The sequence below is a fragment of the Sinohyriopsis cumingii genome, chromosome 12 (genome assembly GCF_028554795.1).
Source record: "Sinohyriopsis cumingii isolate HCF-2022 chromosome 12, ASM2855479v2, whole genome shotgun sequence".
NCBI lineage: Eukaryota > Metazoa > Mollusca > Bivalvia > Unionida > Unionidae > Sinohyriopsis > Sinohyriopsis cumingii.
In genome coordinates, this window is record NC_142972.1 from 10686029 (window position 1) to 10707107 (window position 21079).

General features: G+C 34.6%; 1 protein-coding gene across 3 annotated transcripts in view; it reads right to left on the bottom strand.

Annotated features, from left to right (window-relative positions):
* Positions 1 to 21079, bottom strand: part of LOC149785999 (EF-hand calcium-binding domain-containing protein 6-like) — a 172160-nt gene that overhangs the window by 76295 nt on the left and 74786 nt on the right. For all 3 annotated transcript variants that reach the window (XM_089976282.1, XM_089976281.1, XM_089976280.1), the window contains 5 exons: positions 15892 to 16062; positions 11858 to 11932; positions 10505 to 10665; positions 9476 to 9643; positions 5389 to 5560 (listed from right to left, as the gene is read on the bottom strand). In XM_089976282.1, the coding sequence (XP_089832408.1) occupies positions 5389 to 5560; positions 9476 to 9643; positions 10505 to 10665; positions 11858 to 11932; positions 15892 to 16062 (747 nt within the window). The remainder of the gene's footprint in view (positions 1 to 5388; positions 5561 to 9475; positions 9644 to 10504; positions 10666 to 11857; positions 11933 to 15891; positions 16063 to 21079) is intronic.

Genomic DNA, 21079 nt, shown 5'->3' on the forward strand with positions numbered 1-21079 from the left:
AGATGCAGTTAGTGGTTTTAAACCCTAACTACCATGTCATAATGCAATTCCAAATATGATGCAGTTTGTGGTTATAGACCCTAACTACCATGTCATAATGCAATTCCAAATATGATGCAGTTTGTGGTTATAGACCCTAACTACCATGTCATAATTCAATTCCAAATATGATGTAGTTTGTGGTTATAGACCCTAACTACCATGTCATAATTCAATTCCAAATATGATGTAGTTTGTGGTTATAGACCCTAACTACCATGTCATAATGCAATTCCAAATATGATGCAGTTTGTGGTTATAGACCCTAACTACCATGTCATAATTCAATTCCAAATATGATGTAGTTTGTGGTTATAGACCCTAACTACCATGTCATAATTCAATTCCAAATATGATGTAGTTTGTGGTTATAGACCCTAACTACCATGTCATAATGCAATTCCAAATATGATGCAGTTTGTGGTTATAGACCCTAACTACCATGTCATAATTCAATTCCAAATATGATGCAGTTTGTGGTTATAGATCCTAACTACCATGTCATAATGCAATTCCAAATATGATGAAGTTTGTGGTTATAGACCCTAACTACCATATCAAAATGCAATTCCAAATATGATAAAGTTTGTGGTTATAGACCCTAACTACCACGTCATAACGCAATTCCAAATATGATAAAGTTTGTGGTTATAGACCCTAACTACCATGTCATAATGCATTTCCAAATATGATGAAGTTTGTGGTTATAGACCCTAACTACCATGTCATAATGCAATTCCAAATATGATAAAGTTTGTGGTTATAGACCCTAACTACCACATCATAATGCAATTCCAAATATGATGTAGTTTGTGGTTATAGACCCTAACTACCATGTCATAATTCAATTCCAAATATGATGCAGTTTGTGGTTATAGATCCTAACTACTATGTCATAATGCAATTCCAAATATGATGTAGTTTGTGGTTATAGACCCTAACTACCACATCATAATGCAATTCCAAATATGATGTAGTTTGTGGTTATAGACCCTAACTACCATGTCATAATTCAATTCCAAATATGATGAAGTTTGTGGTTATAGACCCTAACTACCATGTCATAATGCAATTCCAAATATGATGCAGTTTGTGGTTATAGACCCTAACTACCATGTCATAATTCAATTCCAAATATGATGTAGTTTGTGGTTATAGACCCTAACTACCATGTTATAATGCAATTCCAAATATGATGCAGTTTGTGGTTATAGACCCTAACTACCATGTTATAATGCAATTCCAAATATGATGCAGTTTGTGGTTATAGACCCTAACTACCATGTCATAATTCAATTCCAAATATGATGTAGTTTGTGGTTATAGACCCTAACTACCATGTCATAATGCAGTTCCAAATATGATGCATTTTGTGGTTATAGACCCTAACTACCATGTCATAATTCAATTCCAAATATGATGCAGTTTGTGGTTATAGACCCTAACTACCATGTTATAATGCAATTCCAAATATGATGTAGTTTGTGGTTATAGACCCTAACTACCATGTCATAATGCAATTCCAAATATGATGCAGTTTGTGGTTATAGACCCTAACTACCATGTCATTATGCAATTCCAAATATGATGCATTTGTGGTTATAGACCCAAACTACCATGTCATAATTCAATTCCAAATATGATGCAGTTTGTGGTTATAGATCCTAACTACCATGTCATAATGCAATTCCAAATATGATGCAGTTTGTGGTTATAGACCCTAACTACCATGTCATAATTCAATTCCAAATATGATGCAGTTTGTGGTTATAGACCCCAAATGCCATGTCATAATCATATTCCTAATATAATATAGTGGTATAAGGTATAGACCCCAACTACCATGGGGGTGCTCACCAGTTATTATGTACTTTTGAGAGAATGACGTATGTAAGGTGAAGATGTTTGCATTTAAAACATGCACAATGGAGAGAATGTTGGCATACCTCTGTGCTACATTAATGTAATGTGGATGATATTGTACTTTTGGACATTGTACATGATCTAAGCACACTGCTAACTAAAATGACTGCTTCTTTGTGCTAAAAAATCAACCGGAATTAGTCTAAAGTACACTATCCATAGCAGCTATTAAAATAGGGAAAATGAATTTTGTCAGACTAGACAATATCAAGCTTCTGAAAGTGCAATGAATGAATTACCAAATATATAAAATGTAAAAAAAAGTTATCGGCTCTTTTTTATACAATTTACCTCTGAAGTTCAGGAAGTGAAAATGACCAAGTGGAGCTAGCTGTTTTTTGAAAGGTGCACATCTGGAGTAAGGCCAAGCTGAATACTCTATAACCCATATTACACCCATCAATCATACACCAAAATAATGGGAATTAAAGGTTCTTTGAATTATACCTAAGATATACAAGGTCTTTTTTTAAAAGGGCAGTATAACCAGTGAGGAAAGCCAGGGACATTCTTTTTCTTTCAAATTCTAACCCTATGCAAAATACAAAACTGTTATAATGTTATAATGCAATTCCAAATAAAATGTATGGTAGTTAGTGGCTATATACCCCTAGTAGCATGTTTAACTCATTCGGCCCCAGAAGTTTTTGTCGTTTTTGCCTGAAATGTGCGTAGGAAAGACATTTGGGGGGCTATTTCTGAATACATTGTAATACAGCGGTTTTCAACAGATTTTCTATGAGAATAATGCCTAGTTGTATTAGAAACATCATTTTCCATTGGTTATTTTGCTTGCGCATGAGCAGAAGGGTACAATTTATTTCAAATGCCCACCTTATCCTAGTTTTTGCAAAGGTTCACCTGTCTGTGTGCAGTTAAGACTGGTATGCCTTATATCTACAGCCAAAAGGTCTAAAATCCTAACCCAAAATCGCATTCTGATCTCGAGCGAATTTTGGGTGAAAAAAAATGGGGTCCAAAAAATGATGTTTTTCTCCCTGCATTTTGTAGTGCAACTAGAACTTCCAGATTATTTGATATCATTTTAGAGCTATATCTGTCTGCTTTCTTTTAATACCACCCACGTTGGTGTATCTTAAATGGCCTTGATGCTGCAGAGCTTTGAAGTAGGGTACAGACTCATCACGCTTATAGACTGGATCGGGGCCGAATCGGTTAATCAAGTTTATGGAAATTTCTTAGAAATTGTCAAAGAATGGCTCTTTTTGTAACTTACGTGCAATACTGATTCACAAATGATGAAATAAATAAGTAATATTCCGATTTAGTGATGTCATGAAAATTCACCCATTAACTCATTCGGCCCCAGAGGTTTTTGCCATTTTTGCCTGAAATGTGTGTAGGAAAGACATTTGGGAGGCTATTTCTGAATACATCATAATACAGCGGTTTTCAACAGATTTTCCATGAGAATAATGCCTAATTGTATTAGAAACATCATTTTCCATTGGTTATTTTGCTTGCGCATGAGCAGAAGGGTAAAAGTTGGAGTTTTTTTTTTTTTTTTTTTGCTTAATGAACCCATCATTTTTGTATGGAGACCGCAGTTTATTCCAAATGCCCACCTTATCCTAGTTTTTGCAAAGGTTCACCTGTCTGTGTGCAGTTAAGACTGGTATGACTTAGATCTGCGGCCAAAAGATCTAAAATCCGGACCCAAAATCGCATTCCGATCTCGAGCGAATTTTGGGTGAAAAAAAAGGGTCCAAAAAATGAGGTTTTTCTCTCTGTATTTTGTAGTGCAACTAGAACTTCCAGATTTCTTGATATCATTTTAGAGCTATATTTGTTTGCTTTTTTTTAATACTACCCACGTTGGTGTATCTTAAATGGCCTTGATGCTGCTATAATCCAGTTCCAAATATAATGTAGCCAGTGGCTATAGGCTGCAAGTACCATGTTATAATGCAATTCTAAATATAATGCAGTTAGTGGCTATAGACCCCAACTACTATGTTATAATGCAATTCGGAATATATTGTAGTTAATGGTATAACTTATAGAACCAAACTACCATGCTATAATATAATCTGAACAGGTTTCAGACCTAGCTGACATTTAATTTGTACTAATTTGAATAAGTTTCAGACTTATTTGACATTTAAGTTATGCTAATTTGAATAAGTTTCAGACTTAGTTGACATTTAAGTTGTACTAATTTGAATAAGTTTCAGACTTATTTGACATTTAAGTTATGCTAATTTGAATAAGTTTCAGACTTAGTTGACATTTAAGTTGTACTAATTTGAATAAGTTTCAGACTTATTTGATATTTAAGTTGTACGAATTTGAATAAGTTTCAGACTTATTCAACATTTAAGTTGTACTAATCTAAACAGGTTTCAGACTTATTTGACATTTAAGTTGTACTAATCTAATTAAATTTCAGACTTAGCTGAATTAAAATTGTACTAATCTGTTTTGCAAGACTTCTAAATAGGACTTAAAATCAGATAAAAAAAATGAAGGCACTGTACTAGCTCTATTTTATTCTGTGAAACTGGATTCAGTGTCTACCTCCATATAGAGGCACCTGTTCAAAATGAACATTTTTATGAACATTTTCTTTAATGTTACAAATGTTACCTGCATATAGAAACCAATAATGATATTTTATAGTACTTTACAGAAAAGGTATCCCTTGTTAGTGTCCTTGATAAGAAGATATTTTATGGTCCTTACATAAAAGGTGTCCTTATTAGTGTACTTAATAATATAATAAGATATTTTATGGTCCTTTATTGAATGGGTGTCCTTGTTAGTGTACATTATAAGTATCATTGAACTGAGTCAAGCAGCTTTTGTTGCATCCTACTGTAGTCACTTAGAAAATCATTATTTGGTCTCTGATATTTCCTGGAATGTTGCTAAGCATCTATGATTGTTATATGTATTCAACAGAAAGCAGTGTTAAAATTATAAAAAAAAAAAGACCAAGTGTTTATTAAGGTCAGCCTCTTGGCTTTTGAGAACAAAGCAAATAGATGTGATTTGATTGGTCTGAGGTGCATAACAAGCAAGTAGATATGATTTACTTGGTTTTGGAAATGTCACTTGCGCTAAAGATTCCAGTCAGTTCACTGAAGTGCATCTATTTCCAGAAATGAAAAATAACCTATGCTGAATATATACACTATGTCCAAGTTAGAACTTAAAACTAATTTACTGGATGCCATCAAAACTATTGAAAAAAGATGGAGATTTAGTGCACTGATGCCTTATGGACAAGTTTCAGCATAAGTAAAAACTGAATGGCAAAAATTCTAGCCAAAACAAGCAGCAAAGAAAAGTCAAGAAAGTGTATAACTAGTGCATTGTTTTCGATCTGTGATTTAAATGAATGAATGAATGAATGAATGAATGAATCAGTGAATGAATCAATGAATGAATGAATGTTTAACTTACATTTCTAAAATCTCTCTTTGATATAAGTCCCTTGCCTCTTTTATCATACATAAGGAAAGACTCCCGTATTTTGGTACTGTGTTGCTGAATTCTGTCCCTCAAACGTGTGATGACTTCATCGGCTGACATATCCCCTGTTCGTTCTGCTGCTACATTGAGAACTCTATTATGTCTGCAATAACAAAAATAATATATCATGCATGTAAAAACTGTTTAAGAAAATACTAACAAGATTACAGCTACCTTATTACTTACAGGTACATCACAAAGGGTCCTACTTACAACAGTCTGCTCTGCAAGGCCATGACTGGGAAACCAATGTCTGGAGAAGACAGGTATTTTGTGACCATGATCCTTCTAAATGATTTCATGGAATGTTTAAAATCTAACTCCTTTACAAACGCATCAATACAAGCAACATCCCATGTAAAGATATCAAGCTGACAAACAAGGGCCATAACTCTGTTCAAAATGGTTCATGTTGTTTTTTATTTTATGGCACTCTCAACATCTTTTTTGGCAAAATCATGCCAAGGAAATGGGACCCAAGTGTAATTCTCAAGAACATGTCAAGGCAGCCAACCCTGGCTGGCCTGACACAAAACTCATAAAGACACATCTTAGTCTATAAAACAATGTTGACATCAATTTGCATCAGAATAAATTTAATGATTCATGAGCTATCTTGATTACATTCCCAGTACAGATACTAAACTGATTGACATGGACAAAACTTTGTTTAAAAATGGTGCACATGAGACAAAACCCACATAAAGAACATTTAGGTCAAACATATTATTTGTAACAAGGCAATACTGACTGCAAGCAACATTCCAAGGTTCTATACACAGACAAAAAATTTTCCTTACAAGGAGCATAACTCAATCCAAAACTGGAAAAAAGGGATTAAATCCCTTTATGTCACATGGAGGTCTATGAGACAATGTTCATACCAAACTGCATCAAAATATGTTGAATGTTTCTTGAGTTATGCTTCATACAAGCAACATGCCATACGAAGATAATTGTCAAAGACCATAATGAGTGCTCTTAAAACTCACTTATTTCGGCTGCAAGAACAAACTTAAAGACCTAATAATGTTTCCTACCTTAAATAATTTCAGCATTTTTTTTGTTTTCTAAATTCATGGTGTTTGTTTTTGTAATCATATCATTATATATGTTTTTTATGTTATAGGTGTTGTCTAATGTTGTAAAGCGCTTAGAGCTTCTAAAGATTAGGCGCTATACAAAGTCTTCATTATTATTATTATAATGTTATTATAAATGGAGCAGCCAAGACAAACTACACAAAAGGCACATCTCTGTCTTTGAGACACTGCTCATACCAAACTGCATCAGAATATGTTCATTGGGTTTTGAGCTAGGCTTGTTACAAGAAACCAATTTTTACTAGTAAGATTTGTTTAAAAATACAATCATAATACCTGAGGAATACTACTATTACCTTGCAAATGCAGCCACCCCCCCCCCCCGACACTACTTTTAGCTCAAGGGAGCTAAAAGTTGTCTGCCAACCTATTGGTGGTTGGGCAGAGTGATCTCCCCTTACATATAAGACTTGTGGAAAGGCATAAGGATATGTTAGGTGGCGCTCACCAGATAATATGGACTTTTGAGAGAGTGACGTATGTAAGGTGAAGTAGTTCACATTTAAAACATGCACAGTGGAGAGAATGTTTGAATACCTCTATGCTACATTAATGTAATGTGGATGATATTTCTTTGGATATTGTACTTTTGGAACTTTTACATGATTTAAGCACACTGCTAACTAAAATGACTGCTCCCTTGTGTTAAAAAATCAGTCTGAATTAGTCTAAAGTACACTATACATAGCAGCTATTAAAATAGGGAAAATGAATTTTGCCAGACTAGACAATACCAGCTTCTGAAAGTGCAATGAATGAATTACCAAATATATAAAATGTAAAAAAAGTTATCGGCTCTTTTTTATACAATTTACCTCTGAAGTTCAGGAAGTGAAAATGACCAAGTAGAGCTAGCACCTTTTTGAAAGGTGCACATTTGAAGTAATGCCAAGCTGTATACTCTATAACCCATAGTACACCCATCAATCATACACCAAAATAAAGGGAATTAAAGGTTCTTTGCATTATACCTAAGATATACAAGGTCTTTTTTAAATAGCCAGTATAAGCAGTGAGGAAAGCCGGGGACATTCTTTTTCTTTAAAATCCTAACCCTATGCAAAATGCAAAACTGTATAACGCCACCTTAAAAAAAATAAAAAAATGTTTGCAATTATTTTTTTTTATTTTCAAATAATTATGTATGATGTTCTGAATAAAATGGTACATTCATATTGATGTTAAGCATGAAAATAAGCTAATTATGATCATTTTTCTCTTGCTTACATAATTTGCCATGAGGTATGTTTGTGTGAGTAGTGACCTTAATTATGGGGAAATTAGAAGACTTAGAATATAGGAATAGAGTCGACTTAAATTTAAAACTGTTGCAATAAGTGACAGAAATATATGGTGAAAATGTTTCTTTTCATTTATTTGCAATGAAATAAAAAAAATAAATGAAGAGAAAGTGAATTCGTTTCTTCCATATTAAACAATAGACAAATATTTTACACTTTGACCTATGACCTTTATGAAGCTGATGAGTTACCTCCCTTTTCTAATTGTAAAATTCATTGTTGATATCTCAGAAATAATTCTGGCTAGTTTCATGTTCCTGTCATTCAGCATAACATTGGTTGCTATGTTTACAAAATGTAATGTGCATTCTTAAAATAGCTCACTTTTATCATGGGGGGCGGGGTAGGCTGGACTTGTTAGAGACTCTGACACTCATAAATACTGTTCTGTGGGGAAAAAGGCAGGAGAATTATTCATAAGGATTGTTTTGATGCTTGCAACTTAAATGTTTCAGCCATATAATAATTAAATCATACATAAATAATACCTACATTTTCCTTATGGTGGCGCTCACCAGATAATATGTACTTTTGAGAGAGTGACGTATGTAAGGTGAAGTAGTTCACATTTAAAACATGCACAGTGGAGAGAATGTTTGCATACCTCTATGCTACATTAATGTAATGTGGATGATATTTCTTTTGGATATTGTACTTTTGGAAATTTTACATGATTTAAGCACACTGCTAACTAAAATGACTGCTCCCTTGTGTTAAAAAATCAGTCTGAATTAGTCTAAAGTACACTATACATAGCAGCTATTAAAATAGGGAAAATGAATTTTGCCAGACTAGACAATACCAGCTTCTGAAAGTGCAATGAATGAATTACCAAATATATAAAATGTAAAAAAAGTTATCGGCTCTTTTTTTATACAATTTACCTCTGAAGTTCAGAAAGTGAAAATGACCAAGTAGAGCTAGCACTTTTTTGAAAGGTGCACATTTGAAGTAAGGCCAAGCTGTATACTCTATAACCCATAGTACATCCATCAATCATACACCAAAATAAAGGGAATTAAAGGTTCTTTGCATTATACCTAAGATATACAAGGTCTTTTTTAAATAGCCAGTATAAGCAGTGAGGAAAGCCGGGGACATTCTTTTTCTTTAAAATCCTAACCCTATGCAAAATGCGAAACTGTATAGCGCCACCTTAGTTAATACTTCTGTTCATGCCTACAAGCTCGCTCTTGTCATGAGAGAACTCACAAAAGCCAGAAGCTACGTGGAAGATATGCCACTACAATTTGGATAAGGATTTTCACTGCTAACGAATGATTACTCCATCCATAATTCCAACTTGAGAGAAGTGTACAAGTACTCAAGTCCTAGTCTTTTTGACAAAGGGACACATAAGGAAGAGAGAAGTGTACATGTATTTAATCGAAGCTTAGAACCTAACTATGACACTTGGAGTACATCAATATGATTGAACTTTAGCATGCTGATAAAGGATCAAAAGATGTGAAGACCGGAATGTTCTAATTTTAAATGTACATAATTAAAGTTAATGAATGTAAAAAATGTTGGAATTAAAGCTTGAGTTTAAATTTTTACTCAGAAGTTGTCAAGGTAAAGATCAACATTATTCATGATATCTGCTCTCACTACCTGTGGAATTGATCTTCTTGCCGCTGCATTTCCCGCTGCATACTGCCATCATGGATTTGTGAGCTTACTCCTTTCAGGTCACCAGGTCTCACATCTACATTTAATCTCTCCAGGAACTCTATGTAGTTCACATTGCCATTTTGTCTGTCCTGACATCTGTTTACCATACTGAAAACAAAATCTCAGGTCATTAAATAAAATATTTTAGTTCAAGATACAAGAGACGCAGGTAGGTCAGAAATTGCTCATTGCTTTATATACATTTATAAACCAATGCTGTGATGTTCTTTGTCAAAACTAGTTAAACTAGTAAGCTATGAGTGCAATTCTTGAAAAATTGAATTTAATATGTTTACTAGGGTTTAAGTTTCCAAGTGAAATATATTTTCCGGGCAGTCTTGTCTCCTCTTCACAACTGTGTTGACGTCTTGTATTTAATAAATAATACAGATTGCCCTCTGGGGTTATTCTTCACTAGCAAATAACATTAAAGAAGTCTAATAGCTGATTACAAGAAGTCTAGTAGTTGATGACAAGAAATCTAGTAGTTGATGACAAGAAATCTAGTAGTTGATGACAAGAAATCTAATAGCTGATGACAAGAAGTCTAATATTTGATGACAAGAAGTCTAGTAGTTGATGACAAGAAATCCTTAAACAAATTCTGCTATAGCTAGTGATAATAGCCATATTAACATATGTGCAGCAAGTGTGATCCTTTCTGACAATCTTGAGAAACTGTGTTATTGCAAGTGTGATCCTTTCTGACAATCTCGAGAAACTGTATTATTGCAAGTGTGATCCTTTCTGACAATCTTGAGAAACTGTGTTATTGCAAGTGATAAAGACCATATTTTGTGAAGATGTTCAACATCTTTAAAAAATAACGAAGATCCTGAGGCAAAAAATACTCATAATTTGGTCAGACCACATGATCAGCTAAAATGTGTTACCAAACTCAAATTTATATGAACCGCTTCAAATTCATTTCCCTCACCAAGTGTAAAAATATAGATGTGCAGTACTTACCTCATAAAGTGTTCTGATGAGATCGGCATGACATAGTTATCAATGACTTTCTTGAGGTTAGTCAGACTGATGTGACCATCCCCCTTGTAGTCATAGTCCATCAGTGCATTGGACACATTCTTCCAGAACTCAGTTATTTTCTCCCTCAGCAGCATTTCAATCTGTCATAAAAATTATCACCATTCAGTCAGACAGATACAAATTTATTATTATGTTATCACCATTCAGTCAGACAGATGCAAATTTATTATGTTATCACCAATCAGTCAGACAGATGCAAATTTATTATTATGTTATCACCTTTCAGTCAGACAGATGCAAATTTATTATTATGTTATCACCATTCAGTCAGACAAATGCAAATTTATTATTATGTTATCAGCATTCAGTCAGACAGATGCAAATTTATTATTATGTTATCATCATTCAGTCAGACAGATGCAAATTTATTATTATGTTATCACCATTTAATCAAAAAGGTACAAATTTATTATTTGCAAATTCTCACAAAGAACAAAAAGGGTATGAAAAAAACTCATAAAAGGTATACAAAGTTTTCTGAGATGAATACTTGTTTCCTAGCTATAAACAAAATTCTTTCCTTCAGAACAATAAAAAAAAGGAAACCAAAGTGTTTGACTTGTTTTTATGCAAAATTAATAACATATCAACATAACCAACATCCTAGGCTTTGATAGGTTCAATATTCCAAAACGTTAGAAAGAAAAAGAATGAGAATGCAAATCAACAGGAAAAAAAACATTATATAATGACACAGAAGTTGGAAAATGGCACGAAAAAAAAGAAAGTTTTCCTGTGTCTTTACCTCAAGGTCCTCCTCAAACGACAATTATATGTGTACATGCACTCACACTCACACACACACACACACTCCAAATCAATAAAGAGGTATAAACTAAACAAATAGAACTGAACAACTTTGAATCATATATACATATATACAGAAACCTGATATTCAGATATTACAATTTTTAATAAGCCCACCCCCCCAATTTTTTTTTTTACATCTGTACTGTTATAAACTAGGTAAAATATTACATAAAACACACAAAGGGAACTTGCAATGTACTTGATAATTCTGTTTACTTTGCACATATACACACACCCACGACAAGAACCATCTCTCATCAGTAATGCTAGAAGGTTATAGACCAACAAATGATCAAAGCTATTATATTGAACAGCTTTTCTGTGTGTGTGTGTGTGTGTGTGTGTGTGTCTGTGTGTCATGTAAACTTGTAGACTTTGTATTGCTATACCCTTTGAATTTCATATTCTTCTTATATTCCTATGCATTTGATCTGATACACTCTTGATGGACATAAAACTTACCATTTCCCATGCCATAACAACTGGTTTTGTTTGCTCATTCACCCTGTGTACTGAGTTCAGCCATTTATGCCCTTCCTGGAATTACAGCAAAATAGTTACAGCAAAATAACCACAGCTATGTTGACTTTTCTTAACCCTATATGGTATGCTGACCCTAACCCTAGCTCTTTCTTAACCCTATGTGGTATGCTGACCCTAACCCTATCCCTTTCTTAACCCTACATGGTATGCTGACCCTAACCCTAGCCCTTTTTTAACCCTATGTGGTATGCTGACCCTAACCCTAGCCCTTTCTTAACCCTATGTGGTATGCTGAAACTAACCCTATGTGGAATGCTGACCCTAACCCTAGCCCTTTCTTAACCCAATGTGATATGCTGACCCTAACCCTAGCCCTTTCTTAACCCTATGTGGTATGCTGACCATAACCCTAACCCTTTCTTAACCCTTTGTGGTATTTTGACCCTAACCCTTTCTTAACCCTATATGTTATGCTGACCATAACCCTAGTCCTTTCTTAACTATATGTGGTATGCTGACCCTAACCCTAGCCCTTTCTTAACCCTTTGTGGTATGTTGACCCTAACCCTAGCCCTTTCTTAACCCTATATGTTATGCTGAACATAACCCTAGTCCTTTCTTAACCATATGTGGTATGCTGACCCTAACCCTTTCTTAACCCTTTGTGGTATGTTGACCCTAACCCTAGCCCTTTCTTAACCCTATATGTTATGCTGACCATAACCAAAGTCCTTTCTTAACCATATGTGGTATGCTGACCCTAACCCTAGCCCTTTCTTAACCCTATGTGGTATGCTGACCCTAACCCTTTCTTAACCCTATATGTTATGCTGACCCTAACCCTAGCCCTTTCTTAACCCTATATGGTACATTTGCAAACTGTTATAAATTCTTAATGAATGGAATCAGAAAACATGGAATCAAAACACAATTTCATTATCTTATTTAAAACAATACAGCTTCTATGTATGTATTTTTTTACTATGTGAGATATTTGTTTATTATGGAGGTATTTGTTTACTATGTGAGGTATTTGTTTACTATGTGAGGTATTTGTTTACTATGTATGTATTGTTTACTATGGAGGCATTTGTTTACTATGTGAGGTATTTGTTTACTATGTGATTTGTTTAATGTGTGAGGTATTCAACCATGTTAATTACAATAAGGTTACTGCTACAACAGTATATATTAATCAGATGCATATAGGTAAAAAGTACAACATCTATGACTAGTAGCTGACTTCTTTTTATTTAAACAATGTATATATTTCAAAGAGAGATAGAAAGAGAGACAGAGAGAAAGATAGAAAGAGGTAGACATAGTTCTTCTCAAGAGTTATCTTCTTATGATCTAAATTGTAGACTGTTCATTCCATTTGCTCATCAAGTGGAAACATATTTCATTTTTTCTTTGCGCTATATAATGTTCAGATTTCTGTAAATTTTTCTAGAAAAACTAGAATGGATTCAAAATAAATAACTATTATTTACTCAATGGCTAAGTAATCCAACTGTGTAAATTTCCTTTAGTGGAACTAAAAAGCAAATAGTTGATGGTCTGTTGGTTCTATCTGTTCCTTTAGTGGAACTAGAAAGCAAATAGTTGAAGGTCTATTGGTTCTATCTGTCCTTTTAGTGGAACTAGAAAGCAAGTAACTGAAGGTCTATTGGTTCTAACTGTTCGTTTAGTGTAACTAGAAAGCAAATAGCTGAAGGTCTATAGGTTCTAGCTGTTCCTTTAGTGTAACTAGAAAGCAAATAGCTGAAGGTCTATTGATTCTATCTGTTCCTTTAGTGTAACTAGAAAGCAAATAGCTGAAGGTCTGTTGGTTCTAGCTTTTCCTTTAGTGTAACTAGAAAGCAAATAACTGAAGGTCTATTGGTTCTAGCTGTTCCTTTAGTAGAACTAGAAAGCAGATAGTTGAAGGTCTACTGGTTCCAGCTGTTCCTTTAGTGAAACTAGAAAGCAAATAGCTGAAGGTCTATTGGTTCTAACTGTTCCTTTAGTGGAAATAGAAAGCAAATAGCTGAAAGTCTATTGTTTCTAGCTGTTCTTTTTTAGCTCCAAATAACTCATTTCTCTCCTTGCCTAAACGGAAAATAATTTCTAGCATGAATCATTTGTGTATCAAACAATTATCATGTATTTTGTGGGGTATCAATTATCATGTATTATGTGTGGTATCAATTACCATGTATTATGTGGGGTATCAATTATCATGTATCATGTGGGGTATCAATTATCATGTATTTTCTGGGGTATCAATTATCATGTATTTTGTGTGGTATCAATTATCCTGTATTTTGTGGGGTATCAATTATCATGTATTTTGTGTGGTATCAATTATCATGTACCATGTGGGGTATCAATTATCATGTATTATGTGTGGTATCAATTATCATGTATTATGTGGGGTATCAATTATCCTGTATTTTGTGTGGTATCAATTATCCTGTATTTTGTGTGGTATCAATTATCATGTATTTTGTGTGGTATCAATTATCATGTATTTTGTGTAGTATCAATTATCATGTATTTTGTGTGGTATCAATTATCATGTATCATGTGGGGTATCAATTATCATGTATTTTGTGTAGTATCAATTATCATGTATTATGTGGGGTATCAATTATCATGTATTATGTGTAGTATCAATTATCATGTATTTTGTGGGGTATCAATTATCATGTATTATGTGGGGTATCAATTATCATGTATCATGTGGGGTATCAATTATCATGTATTATGTGTAGTATCAATTATCATGTATTATGTGGGGTATCAATTATCATGTATCATGTGGGGTATCAATTATCATGTATTTTGTGTAGTATCAATTATCATGTATTTTGTGGGATATCAATTATCCTGTATTTTGTGGCATATCAATTATCATATACTTTGTAGGGTACATATCATTTATTTTGTGAGTATCAATGTTGTGAGTATCAATTATCATGAATTTTGTGTGGATACATAATATTAAGTGTGGGGTATCAATTATTAGGCATCTTGTGGGGTATCAATTACCATTTATTTTGTGTGGTATATTTTCATCTATTTTCTGTGGTACATATTATCATGTGTTTTGGGGGTATCAATGTTATCCTTATTTTGTGTGGTACATAGTACTATGTATTCAGTAGGGCATCATTTATCATGTATTGTGTGTGGTACATATTATCATGTCTTTTGTGGGGGTACATATCAGGTTTTTCATGCCGTATAAATTATCTTGTATTTTGTGGGGTGTCAATTACCATCTATGATGTGGGGTATCACACCATGTACTTTGTTGGGTATCAATTACCATGTATTATGTGGAGTATCAATTACCATGTGGCATACATAGTATTATGTTGGGCATTTGGGGTATCAATTACCATGAATTTTGTGGGGTACATAGTATTATGTGGGGTATTTGAGGTATCAATTACCATGTATTTTGTGGGGTATCAATACCATATATTTTACAGTTGCAACAAACCATGAATACAAATATCCAGCAATGAAGGGTCCTTCTTCATAGGACTCTTTTCCCTCCCTCACCCACAAATAAAGCACTAAAAAATGCCATTGTTCACAAAACAATTTAAACTCATGAAAAAAAATTCAAAACATAATCAGAGAATCTGATGAAGGTAAAGCATGCAAGCTTACTCTATTTTTCCACCATTAACTATACCTACTACACTAAGCTTACTCTATTTTTCCATCATTAACTATGCCTACTACACTAAGCTTACTCTATTTTTCCATCACTAACTATGCCTACTACACTAAGCTTACTCTATTTTTCCATCATTAACTATGCCTACTACACTAAGCTTACTCTATTTTTCCATCACTAACTATGCCTACTACACTAAGCTTACTCTATTTTTCCATCATTAACTATGCCTACTACACTAAGCTTAATTTATTTTTCTATTATTAGCTATGCCTACTACACTAACCTTACTCTATTTTTCCATCATTAACTATATGACTGCTACATAATTGACCATTACCAGTGAATCTCTCTCTTCAAAGATGTTTAGGAAATCATGGTATAAGATTTTATTTGTATGATATGGATCCAGTTTCATCATCATCTGCTTAAACTGCTCTTCACTCAAGTGGAATGTGAACTTTTCAACAATGTTCCTCAGCTCTTTTCTCGTCACAAAACCTCGCCTGGTCTAAATCACATAAACAAAATGTTAGGTAATTAAAAACAAGGAGATGCTCAGCAGCAGGTGTCAGACACAATGACAATGTAGGTCAATATTGCCCATATTACATAGGAGGCATAGTTGCCTATTATTAAAGATTTGTTATGAGTTTGATAAACAGTGTGACTACAACAACAATATTGATTGTCTCATATATGTATTTTCTATGATGTTACACTTATTATTATATACTCATTTGTTCATCCTCGCTTGGCGCTCAGCATTAAGAGGTTAGTGTTAGGACTGGTCAGCCTGGCGTCAGGATAATGTGACTGGGTGGGACATCATGCTACATGTCTGTGGCATGATGCCCCAGTGCTAGACATCACTATAAACTCTCACACTGCAGACATCATAGCGATATGACTGAACATTTTTTAAAGCTACATTAAAAATCTAAATCACACACACACACTCATTTGTTTCTCCATTAACTTTACACTGTCAAAATCATTATCAGTATTTATCTATACTGCACTGCTTCATGCTGCACAACATGTCTAAAAATAGCACTGACTGTAAGGAACTACATGTCAGTATAAACAAACAATGGGCACTCATGTAGAAGACACATCTGATTTTTAGATTTGTCTGTGGAGGAAATAAACACTGATCAAACCATTTGAAAGTAAGGATGGTAAAATTGATTATGTAAATGAGTTCACTGAGTCACAAAGGAAACATTCAACCAAGCAAGCAATTAAACATGAAGCAGCAGGGAAGTCGTACAGACCAGGTGGCTCAGATAAATTTAACCCTCCCACCAAACATTTATCCGTAGAAGCCTCAGAAAGCAAAAATAAAGCCTCCTACGCAAATTAATCCGCAAAATTTCAACCCAAAGTGCATTTTTAGGCATAAAAAAAACAGCATTTTTTGGGGGGGGTATTGTAAAATTTGTTTGTGCCATAATGAATTATGGTGGGTTGTAATTTTATGAGTAAATTTGATCAAGACCGATTCGATACCTACTACGCGGATCATGAAGATTAATCGTGACAAATCCGTGCGGAGTTGCCTGAGCGTGACTGAAGAAATTTTTAAACTTATTTATATCCATATCGCCATTGCACCAAGTTTGATGAATATTCCTCAACGTGTGAGTATCAACGCCATTGAAAACTGATAAAATATTACAATTATCTCTAATTACCTTCGGAATTTGCGTATATCGCTGCGTCACGTAAATCACATCGGTGTTCTTGTGTCGGCCACGCGAGAATATCCTAGCTGGGTTAGTTTGCTTATCCAGCATCACATCATCGAAAACAACAAGATTATTAGCATCACCGTCTAAATTTTCCACTGATGGAGTTTCATTGATATCCGTTATAAATTCTATTGTGCCATCCTCAGTATTATCGCTAAATTCTTTTAGTACTTTATAACATCGCTGATCATCAACAGACGGCGCAACCAAATACAATTTATCCCATTTTAACCATCTCATTATCAAATTTAGCAACAATTGCGTTTTTCCAGAACCAGATGGTCCAATGATTATCATTCTTATCGAATTTGGTAATGCATCGATGTGTTTCACTTGCTCGCGTTTTTTTGTGGCTGAAAAATCAATTACATTCATGTTATTAGAATATTATGGATTCATATTGTGTTAAGTGTCGCACTCGAACTGCTACGCTAAATCCAATCGAAGTCGTTACACGCAACAACAGAAATGCAATCAAGGGAGAATGTGAAGTTTGTAAGACAATTAAGTTTAGATTTGTAAAAAAAAAAGTAGAACCGGAGGAGACATCGCAACCTCCTTAACAAATCTGCCTGGAGCTCCCTGGGCGAAATATCCCGGAGAGAAACATTTACCAGGATATAATTACTGCGGACCTGGTACAAGGCTAGATATAAGACTTAACGATAATAATCAACCAAATCCTGGCGAGGATCCAGTAAACGCTATCGATAACGCTTGTTACTACCACGACCTCGCATATCGCAGCGGAGATTTACAACAAAGACATCTCGCTGATATTAAATTAATTCACGCAATAGATGCTATTCCTGATAAAAATTTCAAAGAGAAATTGGCAACTTGGTTAATAAAAGGAGCAATGAAAGGTAAATTAGTACTAGGTGCTGGTAATTTATAATGGAGCAAATATATTATTCTCCGCGAGGATTTTGGCGAGGAAAATCAGCAATAGCCAAACTTGCTAAGGCAGCAAAAGTAAAGCAATCTGTCGCTGAATCGTGGCTATCGAGGCAAGCAGTTTGGCAAATTTATCTTCCTCCGCCTAAGAAAATATCATATGCGAGTTTCTCTGTCAGCGTCCCTAATGAAGTCCATCAGGCTGATCTTATGTTTCTTCCTTACGATACCGTTGACGGAGTTACATACAAATATGTTCTGACGGTTGTTGATATTGCTAGCAGATACAAGGAAGCGGAACCGTTATCGAATAAAACAGCAACAGATATTGCTAAGGCGTTTAGCGAAATTTATTCACGATCTCCATTAACATGGCCGAAGCTTCTCCAGGTTGATCCAGGTCGAGAATTTCTTGGCGCGGTTACTTCACTGATGAAAAAGAATAACGTTAAAATCCGTCGCGGTATTGTAGGTGTTCATCACAATCAAGCTATCGTTGAGAGATTCAATAAAACTCTTGCAGAACGATTATTCGGATATCAGTACGCGAGAGAATTTATCCAAGATAAACGATCTCACGATTGGGTAACAAGATTACCTCACGTGATTAATGCGCTAAATAACGAAGTAACACGAACAATATCAATGAAACCCGCAATTGCAATTACAAAGACAAAAATACCACTAAAGCGAGATTCTACTATTCCACCTGTGCTAGGTAGAGTCACGGTCAGATATTTATATAAGGAGGGAGAAGCCGAGGGTGGCAGAAAAAGAGCAACTGATCCAAACTGGAGTGTTACGACACATAAAATATCAGCTGTAACAAGATCATCAGGAAGGCCAGCGATTTATTTTCTAGATTCACTAGCGCCACAACGCGGATTTACCAAAGAAGAATTACAAATAATACCAAAGGATACTCAATTACCACCATCGTCGTTAATGTGAAATTTAATTCTACCTAACTGAGATAATTTTCTTACTCGAGACACGGCCAGATAAACTAAATTTGACCAGGAAATTCTATCATCGACAATCCAGACTTGACCATCTACTGTTAATCCTTGTGATGAATGTATCGTTGCTGCGTATCCGAGTTTCCATGGTGATTTTTCGGCATTTATCGCATCATTGACAAGATTAATATCAACGAAAATAATATCATTTAAAACCATTATTTTTTCTTCTCCACATGGCAAAGTAACATTAATATTTTGTTTTCTAGTATCAGCTGGCCTGTAGCACAACGGAACCTGTAGCGTTGGAAATTTCTCATAATGAAGTTTGAATAATATTTCCTGAATATTATCACGAACAATTTTTCTGCTAGCCACAATCAAATGATCTGGACGCCACAAAATTAGAAAATTATCCATCGAAGTCTCGTCAATTATTTTTCTCATCACATCACATTGAAATTTATTAGGTTGCAACCGAATCATTTTTTTAAACTCAGTCAATAAATTATCATTAGATCTATAATCAGCATCAATCTCCTCATAATAATCTACAAAATTTCTAAGCCACCTGTGAGGAGATTCACCATCAATAGGATCAGGTTGTCCATGATCGCCGCACATTATTACTGCAGTATTTTTTTCTTCTAGCCAACTCAGGAATGATTTTAACACAACTAAATTTACCGTGCAAATTTCATCAAATATTATAATCTTGTTGATATATTTGTTTCCCATTCGAGCCGGATCCCACAATCCACCGCTGTACTTGAAATAACTATGATAAGTACAAGAATTAACGCCACGTTGTTTTATTTCTCTCGCTAGTCTGTGAGTTGGAGTCAACACGATCATATCAGAGTTTGAAAATAAGTTTATCGCTCGTGTTGTTTTACCACTACCACCAGGACCATTTAGGTAAACGAATTTGTTTCGTGAAATTGGATCAAACACTGATACTGCTGTTGATACTTCATCGCATTTATCTTTATGAAATTTATCGCAATCTTCTACATCCGCGTCCTCACAATAATCTAGAATATCCTCGTTTTTTATTCTCCAAGTTCCCCAGGAACCATCGGTGATTAAATTCTCCAACCTACACTGGAATTTCTTATCAATATAAAATGAATCTGTTGCAACCCTTACCGCGATATCAGAAAATTTATTTATCATCGACAGCAAATTAATACTCACATAAGCGAGCATTGATGATCTTAAATGAGTATACTGTGCTGATTCTCCATCGAGATAAGTGATCACGGTACCCAACTTTTCTCCATCAATAATAATATTTTCTCTGTTGCAAAATATTCCACGAGACACTGTATCGGCAATAATAAAATCCATCTCGGCATCATTGATAAATAACCTAGCGTGGCGATGTTTATGATCAACTGATCCTCCTTGAGTAAATTTACCAATTATTTTTCTTCCAATATCTTTCGCGTTCTCACAATCCGTGGGTAACCACACCTCGGTCTGCTTTCTATACGATATAATTGCTTCACTTACCGTCAATGATATTAACATCGACGAATCCAACATATATCTCAACAATACCGTAGGGACCCATCTGCGTTGAGATAAATGCCGACCAAACCAAATATAACAAATTTTATGCAAATTTTCAGCAAGTTCGAATGAAGTAACATGAGCGAATCCTGTCATGACAAAATCGGGTAACGGTCCGTTAATTGCAACTCTAGTCATCTCGTTGGTGGGATGGCCAAATTTAGCAAAGTAATTTGCACAATCGCCATACCCAAGGAAACTTCCAGGATAGCATGCGCTCATATCAACGGAAATCATATCCTCGAAATAATATTTGGTATTCCATAATCCTCCATGGCCGTATTCGATACAACTAAGTTGAATATCATTGAGAAATTCATTTCTTGTAGGTTTCCACGAATTT